This window comes from Eulemur rufifrons, chromosome 14, assembly GCF_041146395.1.
Source record: "Eulemur rufifrons isolate Redbay chromosome 14, OSU_ERuf_1, whole genome shotgun sequence".
NCBI lineage: Eukaryota > Metazoa > Chordata > Mammalia > Primates > Lemuridae > Eulemur > Eulemur rufifrons.
The window spans coordinates 7,389,720-7,414,110 of record NC_090996.1 but is presented as its reverse complement, the minus strand read 5'-3'; the positions used below and the strand labels follow the sequence as shown (position 1 = coordinate 7,414,110).

Sequence of the window (24,391 nt, the reverse complement as noted above, 5' to 3'; positions counted from 1 at the left end):
CACCCTCGTTCCTCTCGGAGCGGAGACGGCAAATGGCGGACTTCGATACCTACGACGATCGGGCCTACAGCAGCTTCGGCGGCGGCAGAGGGTGAGGCGGGCGTGCGCGGGCCCCTGCTGGGGCTGAGGGCGGCGGAGTCGGGGGTCTAGGGGCGGCGGCGTCCTGCGCTCACCCGGGGCGGCGAGAGGCAGGAGCCCGGCTGGGCCCGCGGAAGCCTGGGAGAGGCGCCTGGAGGGCCCGGGCCTGGAAATGGCGCGCTCGGGGAAGGGGCGGCGGCGGTTAGGCTCCGGAGTCTTGCTCGCGGGAAAGATCCCTCACTCTGCCTCCCGCCTGCGGCGACGTGTAGTTTTTGCTCTGCCTTGGCTACAAGGCCAGGCCGCAGCGGCGCCCAGTGCCCGGGGACGAGCGCCTGCTTCCAACCCCATTCCACCTACGGCAGGGCTAGCCCGGGGCTCAGCTGCAGCGCCGGGGTGGGAGCCGCGGCCTGTCCAGCTCCAGTCCCGGCCTCTCCGGCGGCCTCCTGTTGTCCTCCTGCGCTTAGGCCCCTGACCCCGCCGCCAAGAGCCTAGCAGACAGGGTAAGGTCGGAGGCGATTCCCTTCTCTTTACGTGAGAGGCAGGGATTTGGCGGCTTGAGCCTGGGAATGGTCCGATTCGCTGCGAGCGGCTAGAGGAGGGGGAGACCAACGAAAACAAGTTCCTGGTAGCATTTTTTGTTTGCTAGTCTTTCTTAGTTCAGAATGCCTTATTGACAGGTGGTAAGTGCTTGCTGGCACAGAAAATTTTAATTCTCCGTAGCTTCTCGCTCTGACCTGTGGAAGGAACTCGCATTTAGGCACGTTCTGGTTGTGGACAAATGGAGAAGACTATGTATAATTGAAGCACCTTGTTTAAAAGAAAAATCTTTGAATAGAAAGCTCATGGTGTTTAATTCCAGGAACCCACGCTGTATTTTTCTTTAATAGAAGTTATCTCATACAGAATTTAGAATATAGGCTATAAACATGTTGATTTTTGTCAAGGACACACTTGGTCTTTGTGTTCTTTTATAGCAAGGATTATTTTCCCAGGATAACAGCACAATAATACCTACTGAGGTGTCCAGTCTCTCCTGGGTTGCAGTCCAAAAACTATCTTTGTTTGGTGAAGAATGATCACTTTTAATACCTTGGTTTGGGAATGGCTCAAACAGAGGCTTGTTTTGGTGGAGGAGTGTACCCAATATTGTTCATGACACTATTAACATGAAAGTTAGGGTAGGAGGAGCCACCTGTTATTTCAGAATAATTTATTTGCTAATAAAAAAAGAAATAGATGTTGGATGACATATAAAATTATAGCCTATGGGGTAGGTTTCTAGACATTAAATTTGTACTTAAGTCATCTTGAAATTTAATAACTAGGGTTGTTGTTGTTTTTTGTTTTTTTTTTTTTTTTAATTTCAAAAAATGTTCAGAAGGACCCAGGAAAACTCTACTTAAACGGAGTGGTTCAAGACAGTTGCAAGGAGTTTAATTTGCATTGGGTCTACAGTGAGATGGTCTTATTTTACTGGGCCTGGAGATTTTTGAAAATTCTGCCTTTAGGCCTGGCGCGGTGGCTCACACCTGTAATCCTAGCACTCTGGGAGGCCGAGGCGGGAGGATCACTCGAGGTCAGGAGTTCGAGACCAGCCTGAACAAGAGTGAGACCCCATCTCTACTAAAAATAGGAAGAAATTATTTGGACAACTAAAAATATATGGAAAAAAAATTAACTGGGCATGGTGACACATGCCTGTAGTCCCAGCTACTTGGGAGGCTGAGGCAGGATTGCTTAAGCCCAGGAGTTTGAGGTTGCTGTGAGCTAGGCTGACGCCATAGCACTCTAGCCCAGGCAACAGAGCGAGACTCTGTCTCCAAAAAAAAAAAAAAGATTCTGCCTTTAGACAAATTTGCCAGCCTTCTGGTGACATTAAGTGTTCCAAGTTTTCAAGTTAGACTTTTACATAGTACTTGTTAAATTTTGATACTTGGGCATTCCTTAAACAGTCAGCAAAATTAAAAAGTGATCAAAAGGAAAATTCTCTTAAGATGCTATTAATTTTACATATCAAAAAGCGAATGGAAATGTTATCCATTTGCCCAGATGGACTCCAAAACTAATACGAGAGACTACTAGATAGCACTGTGCATCTCTTAAACTTCCTAACATAAAGTCCCTTTACTGTTAAGGGACATCTTCTACATCTGACTTTCTTGGAATTTTCCATTTGACTTCAGATTCATGTAAAAGTACATAGAAAGTATTGCTCAGTTTCCTAAAGGTAGTTTTTAAAACCTGTTGGTGAATTTGTGTGGTCATTTATATGTGAATCTGGAGTGGGTGGGGAAATTTCACAGAGAACCAGGCAGGGAGAGACATAGTCTGTGCAAAAGCTTTTTCTGTTCCAGAGAGTCAATATTATTTTAATTTCATCAGATAAGTAATTCTCAGTTATTGGGATCTCTGAAATTTAGCAGTATGGTAGGATAGTTGATCAGATACTCTTCAGTGATAGTTTCCATTGTTGTTTGAATTATGTTCACATCAACAAACGTCGTAGTGCTTAAGCATTATAGAAGATTGCCACCTATGGAAAGCCTGTCTTGTACTGCTTTGGTACTTGTGTAAGGCATCTTCTCCTTAGTCTGAAACACCTTAGACAGGGTAATACATCTAAACTCTAAATGACTTGGGTCACAGGTGAAAGAAATGGTAGGCTTAAAATGGACAGTTGTAATCTAATAACAACATGGTTTTAATAATTAGTCTTCCCCATAAGTTTATTTTGTAGTTGTGTTTAATAACCAGTTGAGTTGTCAGGAAGCAATATTGAGTGGCTGCTTTTTTTCCCCAGGCCTATAAAGTTATGTAAGGAGAGAACCAGCAACTGCATTGTTGTTCAACACAAATCAAAACAAAATTCCAAATTATCAAGAGTTGATTGTACCTAGCATGCAAGGAGAGAACCAGCAACTGCATTGTTGTTCAACACAAATCAAAACAAAATTCCAAATTATCAAGAGTTGATTGTACCAGATCTTGAATGGACTTTGTTTTGCAGTTTGCTAAACTAGCTTTCTGATTTCCAGCTTTTTCGATTGCCATCAGCAATAAAGTGCAGAGTACTATAGATTTTGCATTTCTCACTGCAACAAAGCCTTGAGTGCTTAACCGGAAACTATCAATCCTTAAAAATTAGATTGGAACTTGGAGGTAGCAAGAATTGAGATTGCTGAAATGGTGCCTGCTAAAAACTGGTAAAACTACAAATTTAAGTGTTGGTTTGTTTGTTTACTAGAGAGACAGAGTCCTTCTGTTGCCCAGGCTAGATTTGAATTCCTGGGCTCAAGGGACTCTCCTGCCTCAGCCTCTCCCAAGTAGCTGGGATTTCAGGTGTACGCTCAGCTTAAATTTAAGTATTGTTTATCAGGTTCCACTTAAGGAGTTTAGAATTCTAACCTTTTGAGTCTTGTAGGATTTAAGCTTGGCATCTCTGTCTAAATTCCTGAGCATTTTTCCCCATTTTTTATGGTGGTAAAATATTCGATATTTTAACCATTTTTAAGTGTGTAATTCAGTTGTATTAAGTATGTTCATAATGTTGTGCAGCCATCATCACCATCCATTTCTGTAACTCTTCATCTTGTAAAACTGAAACTGTCTACCCATTAAACAGTTTCCCATTTCCTCCTCCCTTCCATGTCCCTGGCAACCGCCATTCTATTTTCTGTCTCTAAGCGTGTTTTAAGACTAAAATGGGAAGGAAAGCAGTGTATAAAAACTAAAGCTATTTCCACTGATACTGGGGTCTGTAAAAGTATTAAAAAGCTTTTTGTAAAATCCCATTTACCTGTCAGATGTCAACTTGTTTGGGTTTGCTGTCATCCTTTCTTCACTCCCCAGTGTTCCATTGCTTGATTCCAAACCATTGTCTTCTATGAAGTGTTGCCAGAAATACCTGGTTTTACTAAGAGATCTTCTGGCTTTAGAATAAGGCAGACCAGAGTCTGAGTGTTTGCTCAGCCATGTGTTGGCTATGTGATCTGGAGTAAAAATGAGTATTTAGTTGTTGTAAAATATTTGATTTGTTATAGATTTTATGCTTGGGATATTTTTTTGTGTAAATATTTCTTTGATTTCTATAAACAGTATAGTTCCACTTAATTTTTTTAAAAATTTGTTTTATATTTTTTTGAGACAGGGTCTCACACTGTTGCTCTGGTTAGTACAGTGGTGTCCTCATAGCTCACTGCAGCGTCAAACTCCTGGGCTCAAACGATCCTCCTGTCCAGGTAGCTGGGAGTACAGGCACACACCACCATGCCTGGCTAATTTTTTTGTTTGCTTTTTTTGTAGAGACGAGTCTTGCTGTGGTGCTTAGACTGGTAAAATTTTATATTTCTATTAGAAATTAACCTCATGTTCTGGGAAGACTTCACAATTTCAAGGAGTCTTTCCAGGAGCTTGCAACATACAAAGTAGAATGCTTGAGTGTCGGTCCAAGATCAGACTCCTATCTTCCAATTTCCAGCTTCTCATAGAAACTGAAGGAGAGTGTTCCCTGCGTTGCCTTTGCATTATTTGTGCATCTGGTTAGACTTGCACACTCAGGCCGCAAAATAAGTGTGATTGCATGGTTTGATAGAACATAATGACAGCTGTAACATCTAAGATTTCTTCTTTTGTTTAGGTTGAATGTCCTTGTTCTTTGAAGTTTTCCACGTCGTGATTTCTAAAATTTTCTACCTTGATAGGGCCCTCTGAAAGTATGTGATACTCCATGGAAAGCATGGTGCCTCCAGTTAAGCATTGCACTCCAGTACAGGGTAGATGGAGACTGTAATCCCCTTGCTCTGCACACTATTCTCCTGTAATTAATACGTAGTCAGTTACTTTTTTGGAGCGTTTAAATGTATGGCTTAATGGAAGACAGCTGGTTTCTCACACCTGCTGTTGTCTTCACTCTTGGGATGTGTTTTAAAGAAACATTCAGCCTTGCACAGATAATAGTTGGAAAAGGGAGGAATGTTCTAATAGCCTTTTCAGGTAATTGTAGATATTCTTATTTGATACCACAACAAAACTCAACAAGTAGTAGTTTCTGTAAAGGTCAGTTGCAGTGTGGAACCTGAAACCTTACCAACAGACTTTTCATACTGTCACATTAAAGTCCATCACTCTGTCTTGTGCTTTGAATGGATCCTTTACCTGTGCTTGATTTTGCAACGTGTTGGTGATTTGCAGAATAACTGTTCACTAAGCTATGCAGGTCTTCCAAACGTTGACACATTTTGTTATACAGTATCAAAAATCGTGTTCATTAATAAGTCTTTGAATATTGGGAGGCTGTCAAGCTTATGTTGATGGATACAAGTTTTCTAGAACAGTATTTTTTGCTTGAATTTTACCATTGGCAACAGATACTGTTGGTTATTTTACTTGAAGCAATAGGCTAACTTCATTTTTGAGAAAATGTATGGCACATACCCAAGTCTGAATAACCATAGTTTGTCATCAGTTCTTTCAGGTAAAAATTGGTGTTTCCACGGAAAAAACAGCTAGTTCAGCTTGTAGCTTTTCCTGGAGACGATCATCACACTTGTGTATGTGGCAGAAGTGCTTTGTGCGTACCACCCATTTCCTAACATGGCGTATTAAAAAGTGGGTCATGATTTAATAATGTAACTTTTACTGTTTTACCAAGGATGTTCTTAATTGAAGCTGCCTTTCTTCCTTTCTTTTTTTCTGCAACTGCATGGTGGTGGAGCATGAGCAGTGTAGTTTGGTGCCACTTCCTTGGCTGGCGCAAAGACCAGTTGCAAGTATAGGTCTCTGCTCTGATAAATCTGGAATATTGTGATCAGTCTGGAGACGATATCTTAATACGTGACGGACTAGAGTCTATAAAGAAGCAAGGATGGCAAGGCTCTGAAACTTAAGAGGAAAGGCTGAGCTCCTTAAGTGTAGACAGCCTTTGAAAGAGAAGCATTAGCGGCAGTGATAATGGCTCATGAACCTCAGAAGAAAAGTGTGACTCTGGAGGGTAGAATAGGAGCAAAGGGAACTACACCTTTATACTCTAATTTTAGAGACTGTTTAAAAATAGAATTGCTACTTGAGCTACATTTTCTTTTAAGGAACTTCTGTGGGGTATAGATTAGGCTAGAGTTTTCTAGTTGTGTGTTTTACCTAACACTTAAAATTAATCTGAACATTTCTGTTTTGGTTGGGGAGCGGGTTTGTTTTGTTTTGTTTTTTGAAGACAGTCTTGCTCTGTCACCCAGGCTGGAGTGCAGTAGCACAATCATAGCTCACTGCAGCTTGGAACTCCTGGGCTCAAGTGATCCTTCTGCCTCAGCCTCCCGAGTAGCTAGGACTACAGGCACATGGCACCACACCCAGCTGTTTTCTGTAGAGACTTGGTCTCCCTGTGTTGTCCAGGCTAGTTTTGAACTCCTGGCCTCAAGTGATCCTCACGCTTCAGCCTCCCAAAATCCTGGGATTGCAGGCATGAGCTACCACCCTACCTGGCCCCAGTAAATTGATATCTTCAGTTGGCTTCTAGATTTTGGTGTACAACTAACTGGTTGGTTTGAACCAGGACCAGACAAGGTTTGCACATTGGATTTAGTTGATTTGCCTACTAAATTTCTTAATCTGTAGGATACTACGTCTTCTTTTTTTATTCCTTGCTGTTGTTTTTTTAAGGGGGGTGGTTTTTTCTAGGGACTTTTAATACATTTAATTCTTCTAATCATTATATGCAAGGTAGCAATAAAATTAATTTGATATTAGCAGACTTAAGTATTAATATTAAATGTTAATGCATATTTGTATTTTAGTGCAAGTAACTTAGATTTTTATTTTTCAGATACTAAATGAGGAAGAGAATTGTTAGGTATGGCTTTGAGTGGCTTTGAATTCTAGGTTTTAAATAGTCATCTATTTGTGGTATTTTGTAGTTGTCTAATAAGAATTGAAAACTTGCATTAATGGAATTGTTTCCATTAATGTGTGAGAGTCCAAAATTTTAGTACATTATAAATGCCTTTTTCCTAGTAAGAAAAATTCCCTTTAAAAACTGTAAACCAAAAGTCATTTTGTGTTCATTGTTCATCTGAAATAAAGCTTTTCAAATGCCTGTTGCGTCATATAGGTAGGTGATGGAATCGGTTCAGTGGGTCCTGTTAAGCATTTTTTAAAAATGAAATAGAATAGCAAATAGTGTGCTTTATATACTACAAGCTGGTACTATTGGACAGTATTTTTTATTATTTGTTTAGTTAATATACATGCATGTATATATGTATACATGTATTAAATCATGATGTATTAAGTATTCGTTGCTGTTGGTCAGTGCCCAAAAAAGTTTGAAAAACATTTAAGTACATAATTGGAGATGTCATCTAAATACATGTAACCCTCTCCTGTGTTGTAAAAAATTTTTTTTCCAGATAGGAATACCCATATTAGTGACAGAAGGAATTTATAATACTAAAGTAACTTCTACGTCTATGACTGTTCATTCCTTCTGCCCCTGGAAAGTATCAGATACTATAACAGCTCTGCAGATGACAGCAGTGAACAGGACAGAGTTCCTGCCTGCATGGAACACACATTCTGCCGGTTAGAACTAAGTATTTCTCTGCAAGGCTTTTTATATCTTACAAATGTGGTTGTGTTAAGATACCATTCACTGGAGTTCAGCCGGAAAGAGCTCCTTGAAAGTAGGATCATTGAAGAGTTCACCAGGGAACTTCCCTGCCCCCATTGTTTACCAGAAACTTTCAGAGGCTTTCACGTACAACCCATAGTAATGACAGTTCTCAAGATAAAGAGATTTAATTTTGAAGGCTGATTGAAGGCCTTGGAGAATGCTTATAGTGAGCAGGAGGCCATCTACTTGGAAATAAATTGCCTTTAATCCAAGTTGCAGTGAGTTTTTAAAAACCTAAGCCACAAATGTAAGATGGAGTGCTGGATGGGATCCTGGAATAGAAACAGGACATTAGGTAAAAAGGAAATCTGAATAAATGGAGAACTTTAGTTAATAATAATGTCTTAGTACTGGTTCAGTGATTGTAACCAGTGCACCACATTAATGTAAGACATTACTAGTAGGTAGTAACAAAATGGTGTTTTTGAAATAAAGGTTTGACTTTTGAGAGCTTAACCTTTTTTGATTATCATCCAGAACCTGAAGGTTACACATTTCGACCATCACTGCTTTTTCATTTTTTTTTTAAACATGCTCACTGTATTTTGTCTTTGTCACTTACTTGCATTTTACTGTTATGGAGGCAGTGTTACTGGGATTTTATACAGGGTCTAGCGTAGAACAGCATGCAAAACAATACGTGCTAATGATTAGCATTTCTGGATGGCACACACGATGGACCAGAGTTGCTGATCAGCCCTAATAAACTACCTCAGTTAACATCTGAAGATAATAGAGGGAGACCTCCTAATGTTCCACATACCCAACAGAGAGGTTAATACTGTCTAGTCTTGGTATCTCAGCATTTGTCTTGATGTTTTAAGGGTGAGAGCAACTATGCTTAAATTCTGTATAGTTTCTAATGCATTTAGAAATCTTTATAATATCCTTTCCCAGAAATAACTTAGCGTGTGTCCTTCATTTTTCAGTATCTTTTATATTTTGGAAGTAAGTCTTGAGCCCTTAGCTTTCCATTTCATCCACTTAACTGGATCCCCATCTTATAAGGTGGGGGATTTAATAACCTCTACGCTTATTTTGTCATTGGTCTCTTTTAAAGTTACCCTCTATCTAGTTTCGTTTGACACCTGCATATCTTTGTTAATTTATCTTAAGAGTTCAGTGTTTTCTCTGTCTGCCATCTGGACAGTGGAGTCCAAGTTCCTGCTGCTATATAATGTGCTATATATCCTGACTCCTGCTGCTCCACCCTGGAGAGACTGTTCTTATAGCTGTCTCCTGAATTTTCTGCCATCGTTTGCTTTTGGTGTGATTTCTCCTTTCCAGATGCCAGGACCCACTCAGTTGAATTATCCGTTCCTTGAGGGCAGGAACTGGATGTTAGGTTTGTGCCTTCTATACCACTGCACTCCAGCTTTCAGACACTCAGATATTTGATTTCAGTGAAGAAAAGTGGTTTGTCTGTAAAAGGATTTGGGTCACACTTGGAGCTGAAAGTTAGATTTCCTAAATTACTGAGGGTGTAATTTACTACTTTAAAACTCTGATATGTTGACCAGGCGCACTGGTGGCTCACGCCTCTAATCCTAGCACTCTGGGAGGCCGAGGCTGGAGGATCACTCCAGGTCAGGAGTTTGAGACCAGCCTGAGCAAGAGCGAGACCCCGTCTCTACTAGAAATAGAAAGAAATTATCTGGACAACTAAAAATATATAGAAAAAAAATTAGCCGGGCATGGTGGCACATGCCTGTAGTCCCAGCTACTCGGGAGGCTGAGGCAGGAGGATTGCTTATGCCCAGGAGTTTGAGGTTGCTGTGAGCTAGGCTGACGCCATGGCACTCTAGCCAGGGCAAAAGAGCGAGACTCTGTCTCAAAAAAAAGAAAACTGTCATATGCTGTTGTAATGATCAATAGACTGTCCCCAGTGGGAGTAAAAGACAGTAATGAGCAAAGAGAACCATTGCTCAGTAGTAACTGGTGACAGAGCCTGGGAGATTGCAGCACAGTCCTTAACTTCAGGTGTCTGTTCTAAATTGGCCTTGCTTTGCTCATCTGTTTCCTGTTTTACGGGCACAGCTGCCAGCCCACATGCTTCTGCTCCGGCAGTGTTGCCTCAGGCGTGTTCGGTCTACCCATAAACACTTGAGAATTGTTATTAAACGTGTCTATAGCACTCAGTGTTTATGAAGTAGTTTTTTGTTTAAGAGACAGAGTCTTGTTTTTTCAGGCTCGAGTGCAGTGGCTTGATCATAGCTCACTGCAGCCTCCAACCCCTGGGCCCAGGAAATCTCCCACCTCAGTTCCCAAGTAGCTGGATCACAGGCACATACCACCACACCCAGCTAATTAAAAAAAATTTTTTTGTAGAAATGGGGTCTCACTATGTTACCCTCACTGTGTTGCCCAGGCTAGTCTTGAACTGTTGGCCTCAATTGGTCCTCCTGCTTTGGCCTCCCAAAGTTCTGGGATTATATATAGGTATGAGCCACCATTGCCCAGCCAGTGTTTATGGAGTGTTTTTATTTTTTATTTTATTTTTTTTTTAAAGAACAGAAATTTATTTTTTGCAGTTTTGGAGGCTGGGTAGTCCAAGATCAAGAGATTGCATCCATTGCGGGCCTTCTTGCTGATGGGGACTCTGCAGAGTCCCAGGGTGGCACAGGGAATCGTGGGCAGGGAGCTAAGCATCGAAGTGTTTTTATTTATTTATTTTTTATTTTTTTTGAGACAGAGTCTCACTCTTGCCCGGGCTAGAGTGTCGTGGCATCAGCCTAGCTCACAGCAACCTCAGACTCATGGGCTCAAGCGATCCTTCTGCCTCAGCCTCCTGAGTAGCTGGGACTACAGGCGTGCGCCACCATGCCTGGCTAATTTTTTCTATTTTTAGTAGAAACGGGGTCTCAGTCTTGATCACGCTGGTCTCGAACTCCTGACCTCAAGCGATCCTCCCGCCTTGGCCTACCAGAGTGCAAGGATTACAGGCATGAGCCACCGCGCCTGGCCTATAAAGTGTTTTTATGATCAATTTTAAGCTTCTTTCTAAAATCAAAATTTGGAGTATTTATGAAATAACAGACCAGAAAATTGAGGAACAGAGGTAGTTTGGCAGAGGTCGTACATCAGGCTAAATAATGTGTCAAGTGAATCTGTTCTCTCTCTGTGTTATTGTTGACCTATTACAAAAGTACGTAGTTTCGTGTGACACAGTTTGTTCAGATGATCGCCCCCCCCCCCCCAGCTTCAGCCTAGTGACAGAGGTATCAGGCATTTTAGTTAGCTCAGAGTTCCTTTCTTTGCTTTTCCTTTCCATTCCTTTCCTCTCCTCTCCTTTTCGTTTCTTTTTTTCTTTTGATACATAATAGTTGTATATTTTTATAGGGTACAGGGTTTTTGGACATTTGGTTGTTTTTGTTTGTTTGTTTTTGAGACAGAGTCTCGCTCTGTTGCCTGGGCTGGAGTGCCATGGCATCAGCCTAGCTCACTGCAACCTCAAATTTAGTTTAGATGATCCTCCTGCTTCAGCTTCCCCAAGTAGCTGGGGACTGCAGGCGTGCACCACCATGCCCGGCTAATTTTTCTATTTTTAGTAGACACGGGGTCTTGTATTTGGTTTTTTAAATTAATTGGTGGATAACAGAATTGTGTCTTATGCATGTGTACTCTTTGGGGTTTGCCTTATTCACCCTTCATGGTAGACACTTCATAAATGTTAGCATTAATAAATTCTACCTAGATGGCCCAACTCCACTGCCCTGTAAGTGACTTCATTGAACTGGATGAAAAGCTAAACAAAATGCTGATATCCTCCAAAACTGACTGCATCAGGCAGGAAAGGATAACATTTAGGACTGCTTTGGTAATTATTGAACAGGCTGGAGTACTAAGCCACTGGCAGTTTGGTGAGGCTAGGGTGACCTGAACAAGTTGACGGGCTTGGTTTATCTGTACTGCAGAATTAACTCTCCAGTTAGCTGCTAGGTTCTTCCACTTGATATTTAGCTAGTTTTTCCAGTACTAGCCTAACACCAGGTTTTTCTGTATTCCCCAAAGTCCTCCAGAGCCACCTTCTCATCCTACTGCATTTTTATTAGTGTCCCCATCATCTTATTAGCATTCCTTGGGCTCCCTGTACTCATTGAGGTCACATCTCTTTCTCTGTTCTACATCCAGCACTTTCCATAAATTTTCTTGCAGAAGTTTAATGTACCCTTTCAGCAAGCCTCCCTACCTCCATTTTCCTTGTCACACATCTGCGAATTTATCTCTCCATCCTCACCCTCACTTAAATTTTAAAAAACCGTTGTAGCTTTTTGCTTTACATACATGTACATCTATGCACAAACACAACCTGCAGATATACCTATATAAATGTTTTATATGTGCTGAGTTGTAAGCTACTTGAGTGCAAGAGGTTGTTTTCTCACCAGATGTTTAATAAATGTTGAATAAATGAACTTAAAGTGTTTAGAAGTCATCCTCCATTTTGACAGTTTTCCAGATGTTTATACTGTATCTTACATGTTCGTTGCCCAGTCCTAAAGAGTGTCTTGCTGAAAATATTTTAGGGTTTATGGTTGTAGAGATGGGAATACTAGTGTTGGCAAAGGGTATTGACATGCAGAATGAGGCACCTTGACTGAACTGGGGAGGGGGGGAAAGGGAACCAGTGGGATGCCGTCCACTTGTAAACCCGTTTTTCTGGTGTTCTTAGAATATAGGACTTCCTGTTGGGAAGTAGCAGAATTCTGAATTGTTAAACTTTAAAATTTTTTGCCATCTAAGAACCATCACAGCTTGGTCCTTCTGCTTTAGACAAATGTTTTAAAGAATGATACTTTTCAGGTATTTGAGATATCTGGAATTTATCTCAGGGAAGATGTGGAATTTCCTTCATGGTGGTTTTACCAGTATATGGATAAGAAAACAGGTTGTTTTCCAAGTCTGGTATTAATATTTCCCTTGCGAAAAGAAGGATGACTTCAAGCAGATCTTTGTAGTGAAAGGACCCATTTGTTTTAAATGTCCCTTTCAAAAGAACACCCGCTATTTTAATTTTTTTTCCTCCTTAGTTTTCCAAATGTGTTCTTTAGAAAATTTTCAAATCTGCAGTAAGATTGAAAGAATGATACAGTGGACATTAGTAGATTCAAAAGATAATGTTTTGACACATTTGTTTAATCCATATGTAGATACATACCTGCACACCTATTCTTCATGCTGACCTGTTTGAAAATACACGTTGGCTATGTTGACACTTCAAACGGGGGTTTGTCCTTCCTAAGAAACTTAACATTGATACAGTATCTATATATACCATATTCAGATTTCTTCATCTGGCTTTTTTAGCTGTTTGTCCCATGATCCAAACAGCACATGTAGCATTAGTTGTCATGTCTCATGAGTCCCTCTCCCTTTTCTGTCTTTCACGACTGTGAAATATTGGAAGAATCCATGCCAAAATAGGAGACATGAAATGTAAGCCTGTCCCTTTATTAATGACAGTTACCTGTCTGGTTAACATGATGACTGACAGGTTTTTCCATTTGAGGAGGATCTCCCCCTCCCCTTGATTAATGATTGTGGAGTGATAATTTGAGGTCATGTGACTGTCTGGTTCCCCCAAAACCATTTTGCTCTGGTTTTGGCATCCGTTGATAAGTCTTGTCTGGATCAGTTGCTACACTGGTGGTTGGAAGTAATGGTTTTATAATTACTGTAAGATTTCTTGTACATTTATTAGCTGAACTAATAGAAAGCGCTCCCATTCATTTATTATTTCTTTATTTAAATAGACATTATTTTTTAGGACAGTTTTAGGTTCCCAGGAAAATTGAGCAGAAAGTACAGAGAGTTCCCAAATACCCCCTTTCCCCCTACCCACAGCCTCCCCCACTGTCAACATCCTGCACCAGAGTGGTACATTGTTACAGTCAGTGCACCTACATTGACACATCTTTGTCACCCGAAGTCCGTAGATTACCTTAGGGTTCATTCTTGGTGTTGTACCTTCTGTGGAATTGGACAAATGTATAATGACTTCATTTATTTTTTAATTATATTTTTAACAAACTCAGGTTGTAGTTGGAGGCGATAATGTGGTTGCTATACATAAGTACACTGTGTGAAGCACCGTATGTTTGTTACTATTCAGTAACTCAGGGTCTGTGTTAGTGTCAACCCAATTTTACAAATAAAGCGTAGGGAAGTTGAGTAACTCCTCAAGAAGCTGTTTCCTGTTCATTAGAGTGGAGTGTTCCACCTGGGGTGCTGGTGCTGGGACGTCTTTGCTTGTTTGGCTTGTCCTGCTCTGGGGCAGGCACACTCGGGCAGACTTGAATTCTGTCTGTCTTCCCTCCTAGGTCCCGTGGCAGTGCTGGTGGCCATGGCTCCCGTAGCCAGAAGGAGCTGCCCACAGAGCCCCCCTACACAGCATATGTAGGAAATCTACCTTTTAATACGGTTCAGGGCGACATAGACGCTATCTTTAAGGATCTCAGCATAAGGAGTGTACGGCTAGTCAGAGACAAAGACACAGACAAATTTAAAGGTGAGTTGTGGGAAAGGTGAGTTCTTGTATATTACTATAAAGGTTGGCAGGGGGTCTAAATGAAAATGTATTAGTGAACCAGAAGGCTCTTATCATGAAAGTGTTTTAAATGTTTGCCTGGTCCAAGCAGCTGAAATTAACATTAACTCTTTTAACTCATAGGTCCTCAGTTCTACTTGGGGGAAAATGTTTTATGCATAATCTATTTTTGTACAAATAATGGCGTATGCCCAGGTTTGTTTGCCTTACCTTTATAGCAATCCTGTCTCTGCCATTAAAGGATTTGTCCGGGAATGAAATGGACAGGACTGAGGACTTTAAAGGCACATTTCACCTGTACTGATTCGTAGATTTTCTTTGTAGTCTTCCTATATAATCCAGTTATTATAAAATCCAAAAGATAATTAGCATTGTCAGTATACACTTGTACATTCAGAGCGTGTATTTGGAGAGTGTTGGCTCAAATTTCAGATTTAGCATCAGTAGATAGGTGTCTCCTTAGGGTGCTTGAGCAGAGAGGAGTAAAAATAAAGGATCAGATAAGCATTATCCTGCTTTCAAGGTTTCCTGAAGGAAAGTGCGCCGAGTATCTAAGTGCAGGATACCAGGTGCAAGGATATCTGGCTTACGTTATTCCAAAAGTATAGCTGTGAAAGGTACAGCGTGATTTACGGTGGGGAGCTACACACGAAGCAGAGAAACTTGCTGACCTGAGTGGTTTTGTGTATAGGTGGTGGTAATCTTTTGGACTTTAGAACCTGAAGCCATATATGGTACATAAACAATGAAAACAAATCATTAAGCTTGTGGAAGTAAGTCCTACCAATTTGCTTGCTAGCAAGCATTAGGAGTTCAAACTTTGTGTAAAAATCTGTGGGTGAACCCAGCCTTTGGGTTGGATCAGTAGCCCCAGGTGTTGGAGTTTGGCTCACAGAGGATCGTCTTCAGTTTGGCAGCTCTAGAGTATGAGATGCATGATTGGGCTGCTGTTGCCTTTATGGAACTTGGGAGTGGCTTTCTCAATTAGGCTCAACGTTGAATGCACTTAGGGAAGAAAGCTGAGGGTGGGGGCATCCTCCAGCCAAGGCAGGACATTCTTTCCACAAATGGCAAACGGGGAACTTTGAATTCAGGCTTCAAAGCACTTGTAGTCTAGTGGGCTTCAAAGATGAAGTGTAGTTATTATACAGGATAAGGGTACTTGGGTGGGGTGTAGGTGCCATGTGAGTATATGTTGGGGGTACGGGAATACGTAACCCAGATTTAGACTCCAGACAGCAAAGAAGGAGCAATGTCAGAATCCAGCATCAGGGACACGGGTTGTCAGTATCACATGCTGGGACCTAGGGCGGTGGGGAACCTGCAGCCTCAAGGCCACGTGCGGCCCCTTGACCGAATCCAGACTTCATAGAAGAAATCCCTTTATTAAAAGAATTTATTCTGTAAAATTTAGATTCAGTTAAAAGGCCACACTCGAAGATCCAGAAGGCCACACACATGTGTCCCCAAGGCTGCAGATTTCCCACCCCTGCCAGTCTTGTTGCTGAGGATATATTTTTAGCTTTGTGAAGCAAATTTTGTATCAACTACCTGAGCAGTAAGTTAGTAGACACCCGAAGTCTCTTTCTTCAGAACATGTTAGGTATCAAATTTGTATAAATAAAGTCATTCAGAAGTCAGAACAGCTCTGCAATGACTGAAGAAAGGTTTTGTTGTTATGGTTAAAACATACAAGAAGAAAGCTGTATAAAAACACAGCTGGTCTTTCCGTGTGTGTTTGATTAGCATTTTCTGACTGATAAACTATAATTGAGAGGGAGGAATGTCAGTCAAGTTCTGTTTATTGAAAGTAAAATATGTTCTTTCAGGCTCTCCTAGGCCACTGTCCTCTTGATGCAACAAAAAACCACGGTAGTTCTGATGTAGGGAAATAGTATAGAGAGGATCCCACCGTGTCTTTAACCCAGAATTGCATGAGGAATTGGGGTTTGCTTTCTCTTCCAGGATTCTGCTATGTAGAATTCGATGAGGTGGATTCCCTCAAGGAAGCTTTGACATACGATGGTGCGGTAAGTATCCTCAGGTTTTCTCTGTATTTAGCAGTTGGGATTCTTTGCCTTGCCAATACTGACACTGTTTTCCCTTATCATTAGCTGTTGGGTGATCGGTCACTTCGTGTGGACATTGCAGAAGGCAGAAAGCAAGATAAAGGTGGCTTTGGATTCAGAAAAGGTGGACCAGATGACAGAGGTGATTGGTTCTTCTAAAACTGAACATCATAAAAACTTGGTGTATCCCCACCGATTATGATTCTTGAACATTACTAGTAGAACTCTATCTCATAGGTCTGATAGGTTCTCGTGAGCTCTTAAAAATATGCATACAATCTTAGAAAGAATGGATGATGCTTCTGCAAGCCTGGGTTTTTTTTTCTTTCTGTTGGCAGCAAAAACTCTTACAGTGATTTCATTGAACTTCCATCACATGAGTTGTACATCTTCCAAATGAATTTTTCCATGTTTGTGCAGCAAGGTAATGATACGACCTCAACTTTATCTTTTTTGTGTATCCTCAGGAATGGGTGGCTCTCGAGAATCTAGAGGTGGATGGGATTCCCGGGATGACTCCAATTCCGGTATCAGTATTTAAAGTATCACCACTTACCTTTTTTCCAGTGGCCTTGCTGCTGTTGTATGTTTCTTGTGAGTAGCCCGCCTGGCCGGACTACTTCTTTAGTTCCTTTAGCAAATAAAACTTTCCTGAAAGGTACCCAGGCATGCAAGAGCCTGTTAGAGCCTGTGGGAGGTAGGACTTGAGGGCTCCACTGTGGGCAGGTGAGACCCTTTCTCAGGCTCTAGCCCAGAGAAACTCCTTGGTGGTTTTGCATACGGCACAAAGAGAAGTACTGTTATCTCTAGAAAACGTAGTATAGTGGTCCTAGAAGTTTACAGAAAGCCTCCTAGCTGTGGCTCCTTCTTAGACGGTAAGAGGTAGTCCTGGTGGCCTGTTTTGCTCTTGAAGCGATTGGAACTCCAGTTCCTTCATGTCTGACATGATTGTCTTCACCATCCCCTTGTTTTTGCCGGCCCAGACAGACCAATTCTGTGTCTTTACTCAGGGTTGGTCTCCTAAGCATTTCTTTATCTCTACTTTTTATTTTTTAATTCTAAAAGTATAAAGTTTTTTATACAAGTGATAAAAATGTCAGTTTTAACAGAAAAGTAGAAAAGCAAGTCTGGTTCCCCCCACTCCCCCCCCCCACAAACTTGAGATGTTCTTTTCTCTATATAAGAACATCAGCATCTCCCCCATCAAAACAAAACTCACATAAAATAATTGGTAAGTATGGGAGAGACTGGTACAGGCCGTCTTGGGAGTCTGAAATTCTTAAATTCATTTCCAGGACTACTGCTTTAGCTAAACAGATGACTATCTGTTGAGTAATTTAGTTTTTAAAAGTCCTATAGCCAGTCAGAAATGAGCTTATTCATAAAAGTACAGTATGATCCAGTAAACCTGTAATTTTATGTATAAGCTAGTCTCTGATTGAAACATGCAACAAATGTCTTCTCAAAGCTAACCAGTGGCTCAGTGAGTGGTGGCCCTTGACCTGCCGGTTTTGTATTCGCAGGTGCTGTGGATGCCACCTAAGTAACTAACGCCTTCTGCTCTTGGCTTAGCGTGGCCGCTGGTGCTCGGGCAGGGACACAGTGAGCATGCCACAGCCTTGCCACCGCCAGTTCCGGTGTGAACTGCAGTGTGTGGTGACATCTAAAACCTGATGTGCTCATGTGATGGAGTAATGGCTGATTTGATGCAAAAATAGATCTTTTTCACTCTTTAATAGAATGGTGCTATTTTTTAAATGATACGTGCTCATTGTAAAGAAAAAAATACAAAGAAGAAAGCAAATAAAGACATCCCACCACCAGAAATAGTGTGTTAAACTAAACTTTGTAAAGAAAACTCTGAAGATTGTCATGAGTCGTTTGCTTCCTAGAAATCTGTCGACGATCTTGATTAGAGATACGTGTTAATGTCAGATGTTGCTCTTCCTTCTTAATTTTCCCATTGTTTATTTCATAAGAGGTTTTGAAATGAGGCTTTCGCTTGATATTAACGTACACTCATTTTTTCCTCTGCGGTGCTGTCGTGCACCCTGATGGAGCAGCAGTTGTGTTTATTTGCCTCACCAACGTGGGTGTGTGCTGATGTGTTTCATGCTGAAACTGGTAGCAAAAATTATTTAATCTCATATCAAAGGGTATAACTTCCATACTCACATGGAAAGTGGGGAAAATGTCAAGTTAAATGCTCAGATACTAATTAAGCTTGTTTAACGAAACTGCCATCTCTAGTTGTTAAAAGACTTTTTAAAGGACCATATACTTGACTATATACATCCAAACTTATTTTCCCCAAAGCAGCTCCTGTTGGTCTAAACCTGTTCATGTATTGTTCAACTCAGTCTCTGAACTGGGTTTGAAATAATGTGATCTGTTTCCAAAATCCTTACCACCCTTAAAGCACCTAAATGTGCCACCATTGGCTATAGAGTCGGTTCTCCTTATTCAAAGTAGTTGGCATTCCATAAAGTCACTGGAACATTGGATTAGCCAACTGAACTGTTGCTCCTGGAGGAAATACAGGATTAGGTGCCTGCAAGCCTCTGGTCACATTTTCATCAACCAATCAGTACCTAACTTTGCTTTATGTGTGTTTCTGTTTAAAACCTCATTGAGTGTATAGTGCTGATTCATTAACATTGACCTCAGTGGCCAGCTGTAGTGCTCTATAATACGCTATAACAGAAACCCGAATGAAGCTTATCTTACTCCTGTTTTTCTGAAAGGCCCAGCACAGCCGGCTTGCACGTAGGAACAACAGATAGCACTTCAGCACTACATTTGGGGGCCATTTGAAACCATAAAGTCACCAAAAAACAAAAGGGCAGAAAACCTGCCACTAAATAGATTGCGAAAAGCCTCTGTAAGAGCTGAAAGAAGGCAGAGCGTTGCCTTTTTCTGTCTCTGCTGGGAGCGAGCACATCTGGTCACTCAGGTCTTCCCTTGCTCTGTGCACGTCCACGAGTGACTGCACAAGTGCCACAAGTATTGATTTTGGGGTTACAGATAAATTTTTAGTGAGTAGATGAATTTGCAATGTGGAGTCTGAATAATGAGGGTTGGCTGAATATAGATTATCCTTGAGGCTCTGAAGGCTCTTCTCAAAGATAAGTTCCTTAAAAACTTTGAGCCATGGCACCATCCTTAGAGAGTCACCTTTGGGTGCTTAAAGGGAGCAAACTTATTTATTTAACGGCCTTATTCCTTTAATGTATTTTTAGCAAATTTTAACTCCAGCTTCAGTAGGCTGTACTGTTAAAGGTTAAAGAGTTTAATCCCGCCTGTGAGAGTCTTTCACTTGAATACATGAACGCCTCTAAGGTTCTTAAAAGCCATTGAGAAATAGTCTTCTACACACCGATGAGAATTCCAACAATTGCAAGGAAGATGCAGCTTGCTTCTGCTAAAAGCCAGTCCACAAAAGGGGAAAGAACCTTCCCTCCCGTCTCCCCTGGAGGTGCAGGTTGGGTGTGAGGTGTTGCTCTCTCTGCCCCTCTGTAGGGAGTGGTCTTCCTTGGATAACCGCTTTGTTTACCACACAGGTGCTTTGCTTTTAGAATGAGCCACACCTGAAACGCAGCAGAAACAGGAAAATGGGGAGTGTCACCCAGAGGTGACTTCGTATTTTTATTTTGTCTTCATATAGCTTTTCCTTGTGATTTCGTGTTCTGTGTTTGTAAATGCTTCTAAACTTCAGGTTTACCTTTTTTTTAATAACTGTTTGGTTTGTATTAGAAAATGGAATTAAACCTGTTTTAAGGATTTTTGTTTTGTTTTAAGCCACATTAAAATATAGTTTCATGGTATTTTTCCACTTTTCCTGCAAGCTGAGAATTTAAACAGCTCGTTTTATTTTTCTCTCCTAAGCTCCTGATTCTCTTTATTTGAAAAGTCTGTTAAAAGCATTGTAACTGCCCAGCAGATTCACATTTGGAACCATTTCATTGCACTTTACTTTGGATCGGAAAAACTTCAGATGCTGGATAAACTAAAGAATTTAAAATTAAACTCAGAACCATTCACAGACTGCTGTATAACCAGCTTTAGACAGTTGTTTGAGAAGTCCTCTTTCTTCTTCAGGCTTCAGGGATGACTTCTTAGGAGGCAGGGGAGGCAGTCGCCCAGGTGACCGGCGAACAGGCCCTCCCATGGGCAGTCGTTTCAGAGATGGCCCGCCCCTCCGAGGATCCAACATGGATTTCAGAGAACCCACAGAAGGTATGGCCTCGTCTGTGAAGGGAGGGCGTCGCTTCACGGGGCACTGACTGCAGCCCGCGTGAATCCTCCTTACGTCACACACAGTTGGTGCCATAGGTCCAGCCCCCTTCGTCCTAAATAAGGAAGTTTACCTTTATTAAAGCATTTGCTGATGGACTAGTAGCTCTTTAAGGCTGTTAATTTTAGAAAATGGGTGGAGCCATAGAGATCAACCTCAGTTTGGTTATTTTGCCTGAATGTGAGTGGGATCCATTCTTTTGTTGTAAACAACGTTTTTTTCCTCCCCCAGAGGAGAGAGCTCAGAGACCACGACTCCAGCTTAAACCTCGAACAGTTGCAACGCCCCTCAATCAAGTAGCCAATCCCAACTCTGCTATCTTCGGGGGAGCCAGGCCCAGAGAGGAAGTCGTTCACAGGGAGCAAGAATGAGCCTACCGTTGGGAGGGAATGGGGTGTGGGCGTTAGAGCAAGACCACAGCCTGGTTAGCCCCCTGGGCGGCAGTCCTGCAGTCGCCATTCCTGCGCCTGACATTGTCCTCCTTTCTTACAGCGGAAACACAGAGCTTGTGAATGCATGTCAGCTGTTATAACAAGTGGTTTTTAGTACATCCTTGGCTTTGCTGTATCTATCTAGTGCCTGTTTGTACTTTTTTTTTTCCCCCCTCCCATTTCCCCATTTTCCTTCTGTCCTTTTTCCTTCTTGCTCCTTGTTTTTCTCACAGAACAGGAGTTTCTGTGGAGGGTCGAAGGCAGCCACGGCAGCCACCGCGAGGGAGCTGTGGGGTTGAGGTTCTGCTGCGTTTTCCTCCTTTGCTTTCTGTTTACTTCAGACACACTGCCCAGACCCCAGGCATCTCCTTTGGTTTTCTCAGTCCTTCTCTTCTGCCCTGCATGTTGAGTTCTGTACTGCTGTGGCTTCCAAGAGGGGGCGGGAAACAGAAGTCACTGGCGAATTGCATCTTGTTTTTATTTGGCTGTGATTGACATACAGAATTTGAGGCACCTTGTTTTCAAAACAAGGATAAAGATATCTGTTGATCCTTGCAGATTCCCTTCCGTACCTATTTATAGGTAGTCCTGTCTCTGTTACCCCCTCCCCACACGGACCGTTGGAGCAGGGTAGGCTCACATTTCAAACAGTGAAACCTGAAAGAGAAGAAGGGTCGTTAGGAATATTGGTGGGGAGTCCACGTAGAAGATGAATTGAATGCTCTAATGTGTTCGTGTGTTTTTGTTACTGCTCTTTTGAGATCGTGTCCAAGCTAGTTCACTCCTTTCACCGGATGTAAGAGGCTCCTCTCTGGCTGGGTGTACCGGATGCCAGCTTGTTTTCTTCCCACTGGGCTGAGGTGCTTTGGGGATTGGGGAGGGGGTGGTGCTTCCTTGCGCTGGGCCAGTGCACAGCGCCCACGTCGCTTTTCTCCTAATCCCTGTTGTCTGTGTAGTTTGTTTGTTTTCTAGTATGGGTAACATGAGATACTGTGCTTCCACCGCCCCTTAAATTCATGGTGAAAATGGGCCTAGAATCCGGCACTTTATTTCACTTGGTGAATTAAAAATTTTACTATGCAGAGCTGTCAAGAATCTTAAATTAACTACAGATGACAATAAATGTCTAGGCTTCCTGCCTCATCTTTCGGACAGAATTTATTGTTCCTGTGTAGGGTGTTCAACACTTATTTGGGTATAGGAGGTTAGGCTTTGGAGCCTGAACAAAGGAAAATTGTTAGCGCCCAAGTCCCGGTGTGTCCCCTTGGGGGCAGGGCAGGGGCAGCCAGCAGCTGGGGCCCCAGGGGAGGGAGGCCGTCCCTGGCGACTGCAGAGCCCAGGGTGGCCCGGCTTGCACAGCAGTGTGCTTGGGTAGTGGTTGGTCACTAGCTGTCATCCTCGGCTTCTCTTACTGTGTCCCTGTTAGAAGGTCTCAGCGGTTACAGAACTCTCTCGCCTCTCCTTCCTTCCGCCTGTCAGCCTCTCTGCTTCCGAGATAAGAACCATTTGTGTAACACCAATACTTAACTTAAGAAAGACATGCATTATGTGGTTGTAATCAAACCTGATGCGTTCAGATGACCTACTCACATCCTCAATGTGGAAAAGAAAAAGAACAAAACACTCATCTAAACTTCTGGGCAATCCAGTTGACTTTTAAATGTAAGAATGGAATTCCAAACACTTAACACATTCAGTATATGACAGAAAGTAAATCTATGGATATGGTATTTTGTGAATGATCTTTTAAATAAAAGAAAACCTTACGTAATATTTAATGCTTGTCTTTATTTTTGAATACTTTTTTGCTGTTTGTGAAATTAAAAATGTTAAATTTAAGAAGCACCATCTACATGTAGGAGAGTCTACTGTAACTGAAGTCACAGGTTTAGTGGGATTATTTTAAAAGCTAGTGTTGATTAGACATAAGATGCCAATTTTTTTCTCCTCTCCCCCCCCCCGCCCCCACTTCCTAAAAATGTAATTTTGCTAACCAGACGGGAACCTTAGAAGTCCAGTAGTAGTTTTTGGTTAGGTAAAGAACATAATGTTTTTTTTCCAAGATGGAGAAAACCAAGTATTTACACCATGTGTGCCTGCTTGTGACAACTGCTTGTTTGTGAAAGAAATTCTCACGACTGCTGGGTGCTGCTTCATGGCCCGCAGGTCACTGTGGGGGGAGGGGGAGCACTGCTACGTGTTTTGCCATTTGCTGGTTTTTCTAAGGTACTTCCGGGCGCAAAGGTGAGCTCCGTGGGCGGAGTGCGGAGCTTCCACGTGTGTTTGGGAAAGGCCTGGCCCGATGCAGATCTCAGTGAGTTAGGGGCGTCCTCGGGTGATGCACGAGCCAGGACTACAGCTGGATTTTAAGAACACGGTGGGCAGGGCGGGTGCTGTTTGAGTGCCTGGAGGGGCTGTTGCTCGGACTGCTCCCCAGCCGAGCGGGAGTGCAGGAGAGGACTGGGAGCCTCCTGGTGTTTTCTTTAAGCGGGGAGATCCCAAAGACTGAGAAACCCTCCTACTCTTCATTTGAGGAGCTGGGACTTTGCCTTCAGTAGGGATTTTCTGTGGCTGGCCAGCGACTTGAAATCCAGCTCTGAGCCTTCTACCCAAGGTTCCCGTGGGCTCCGTCTCTGAAGGGCCTGCGGAATGTTCCCGTGTTTGAAACAGTCAGCTGGGGTTCACAGTCGTCGCGGGGTGTTCTAATACTGGTGGAGCTTGTGCGGCTGTCTCCCGGCCTGCCCAGAACGTTGCTGTAGCTGTGCCACGGTTACTTCTCACGACAAGCACATTCCCTTGGCGGGTAGATAAGTAAAGCTTTCTGGTACCTGCCTCCCATCCGTAAGTAACCGAATTAAGGGGACGTATGTCCCCAGATGAGTCCCCAGACGGAGAGTCATTTTTTAAAAATTGGCGCCATGTCGGTGCTCCAGGGAAGGGTTTAGACAGGTAGCTGGTACCTGGCTTCTCTCTCCGGTTCTAAAACTGACTACAGAGAGCCAAGACTTCATGGTGTGCCACCGGAGGCCCTTTCTGAAGAATGTCCTTTCCTCGGGCTCCGTTTTAGCAGGGTGGGACCCTTTCTCCTGGGCCTGGTACTTGGTGACTCACTTTGACAGCGTTTCTGTGGTTTGGGCTCCAGAGCCCAGGGAGGGAAACGTCCACAGCCGACCTCCAGACACCTGGCTTTCCGTGGTGACTCAATCCTTGCTGCTCCGCGGAGGTCTTAGCAGGAGGCAGAGAGGAAAGAGGTTGGCAGGTGCGCGCTGGGCAAGAAGGGGAGGGGTCGGCACCGTCACCTGGCGCCAC

General features: G+C 42.5%; 1 protein-coding gene across 2 annotated transcripts; it reads left to right on the top strand.

The window, feature by feature from the left end:
- EIF4H (eukaryotic translation initiation factor 4H) lies at window positions 1-22,838 on the top strand. Of its 2 annotated transcripts, XM_069486261.1 has the most exons (7): window positions 1-91; window positions 14,062-14,249; window positions 16,254-16,318; window positions 16,403-16,499; window positions 16,825-16,884; window positions 20,456-20,593; window positions 20,883-22,838. In XM_069486261.1, the coding sequence occupies exons 1-7, from the start codon at window positions 33-35 to the stop codon at window positions 21,020-21,022; spliced, it is 747 nt and encodes a 248-aa protein (XP_069342362.1). In that variant the 5' UTR covers window positions 1-32; the 3' UTR covers window positions 21,023-22,838. The 2 variants fall into 2 exon arrangements, with proteins under 2 accessions (XP_069342362.1, XP_069342363.1); XM_069486262.1 differs by lacking the exon at window positions 16,825-16,884.
- Window positions 22,839-24,391: the final 1,553 nt, after the last annotated feature.

What these genes read in the sequence shown, in the direction of transcription:
- EIF4H (XM_069486261.1), top strand. Translation starts at nt 33, where the DNA reads ATGGCGGACTTCGATACCTACGACGATCGGGCCTACAGCAGCTTCGGC. An exon ending in AGACACAGACAAATTTAAAG is followed by an intron (nt 14,250 to 16,253) that starts GTGAGTTGTGGG and finishes TTTCTCTTCCAG; the next exon opens with GATTCTGCTATGTAGAATTC. An exon ending in TTTCAGAGAACCCACAGAAG is followed by an intron (nt 20,594 to 20,882) that starts GTATGGCCTCGT and finishes TTCCTCCCCCAG; the next exon opens with AGGAGAGAGCTCAGAGACCA.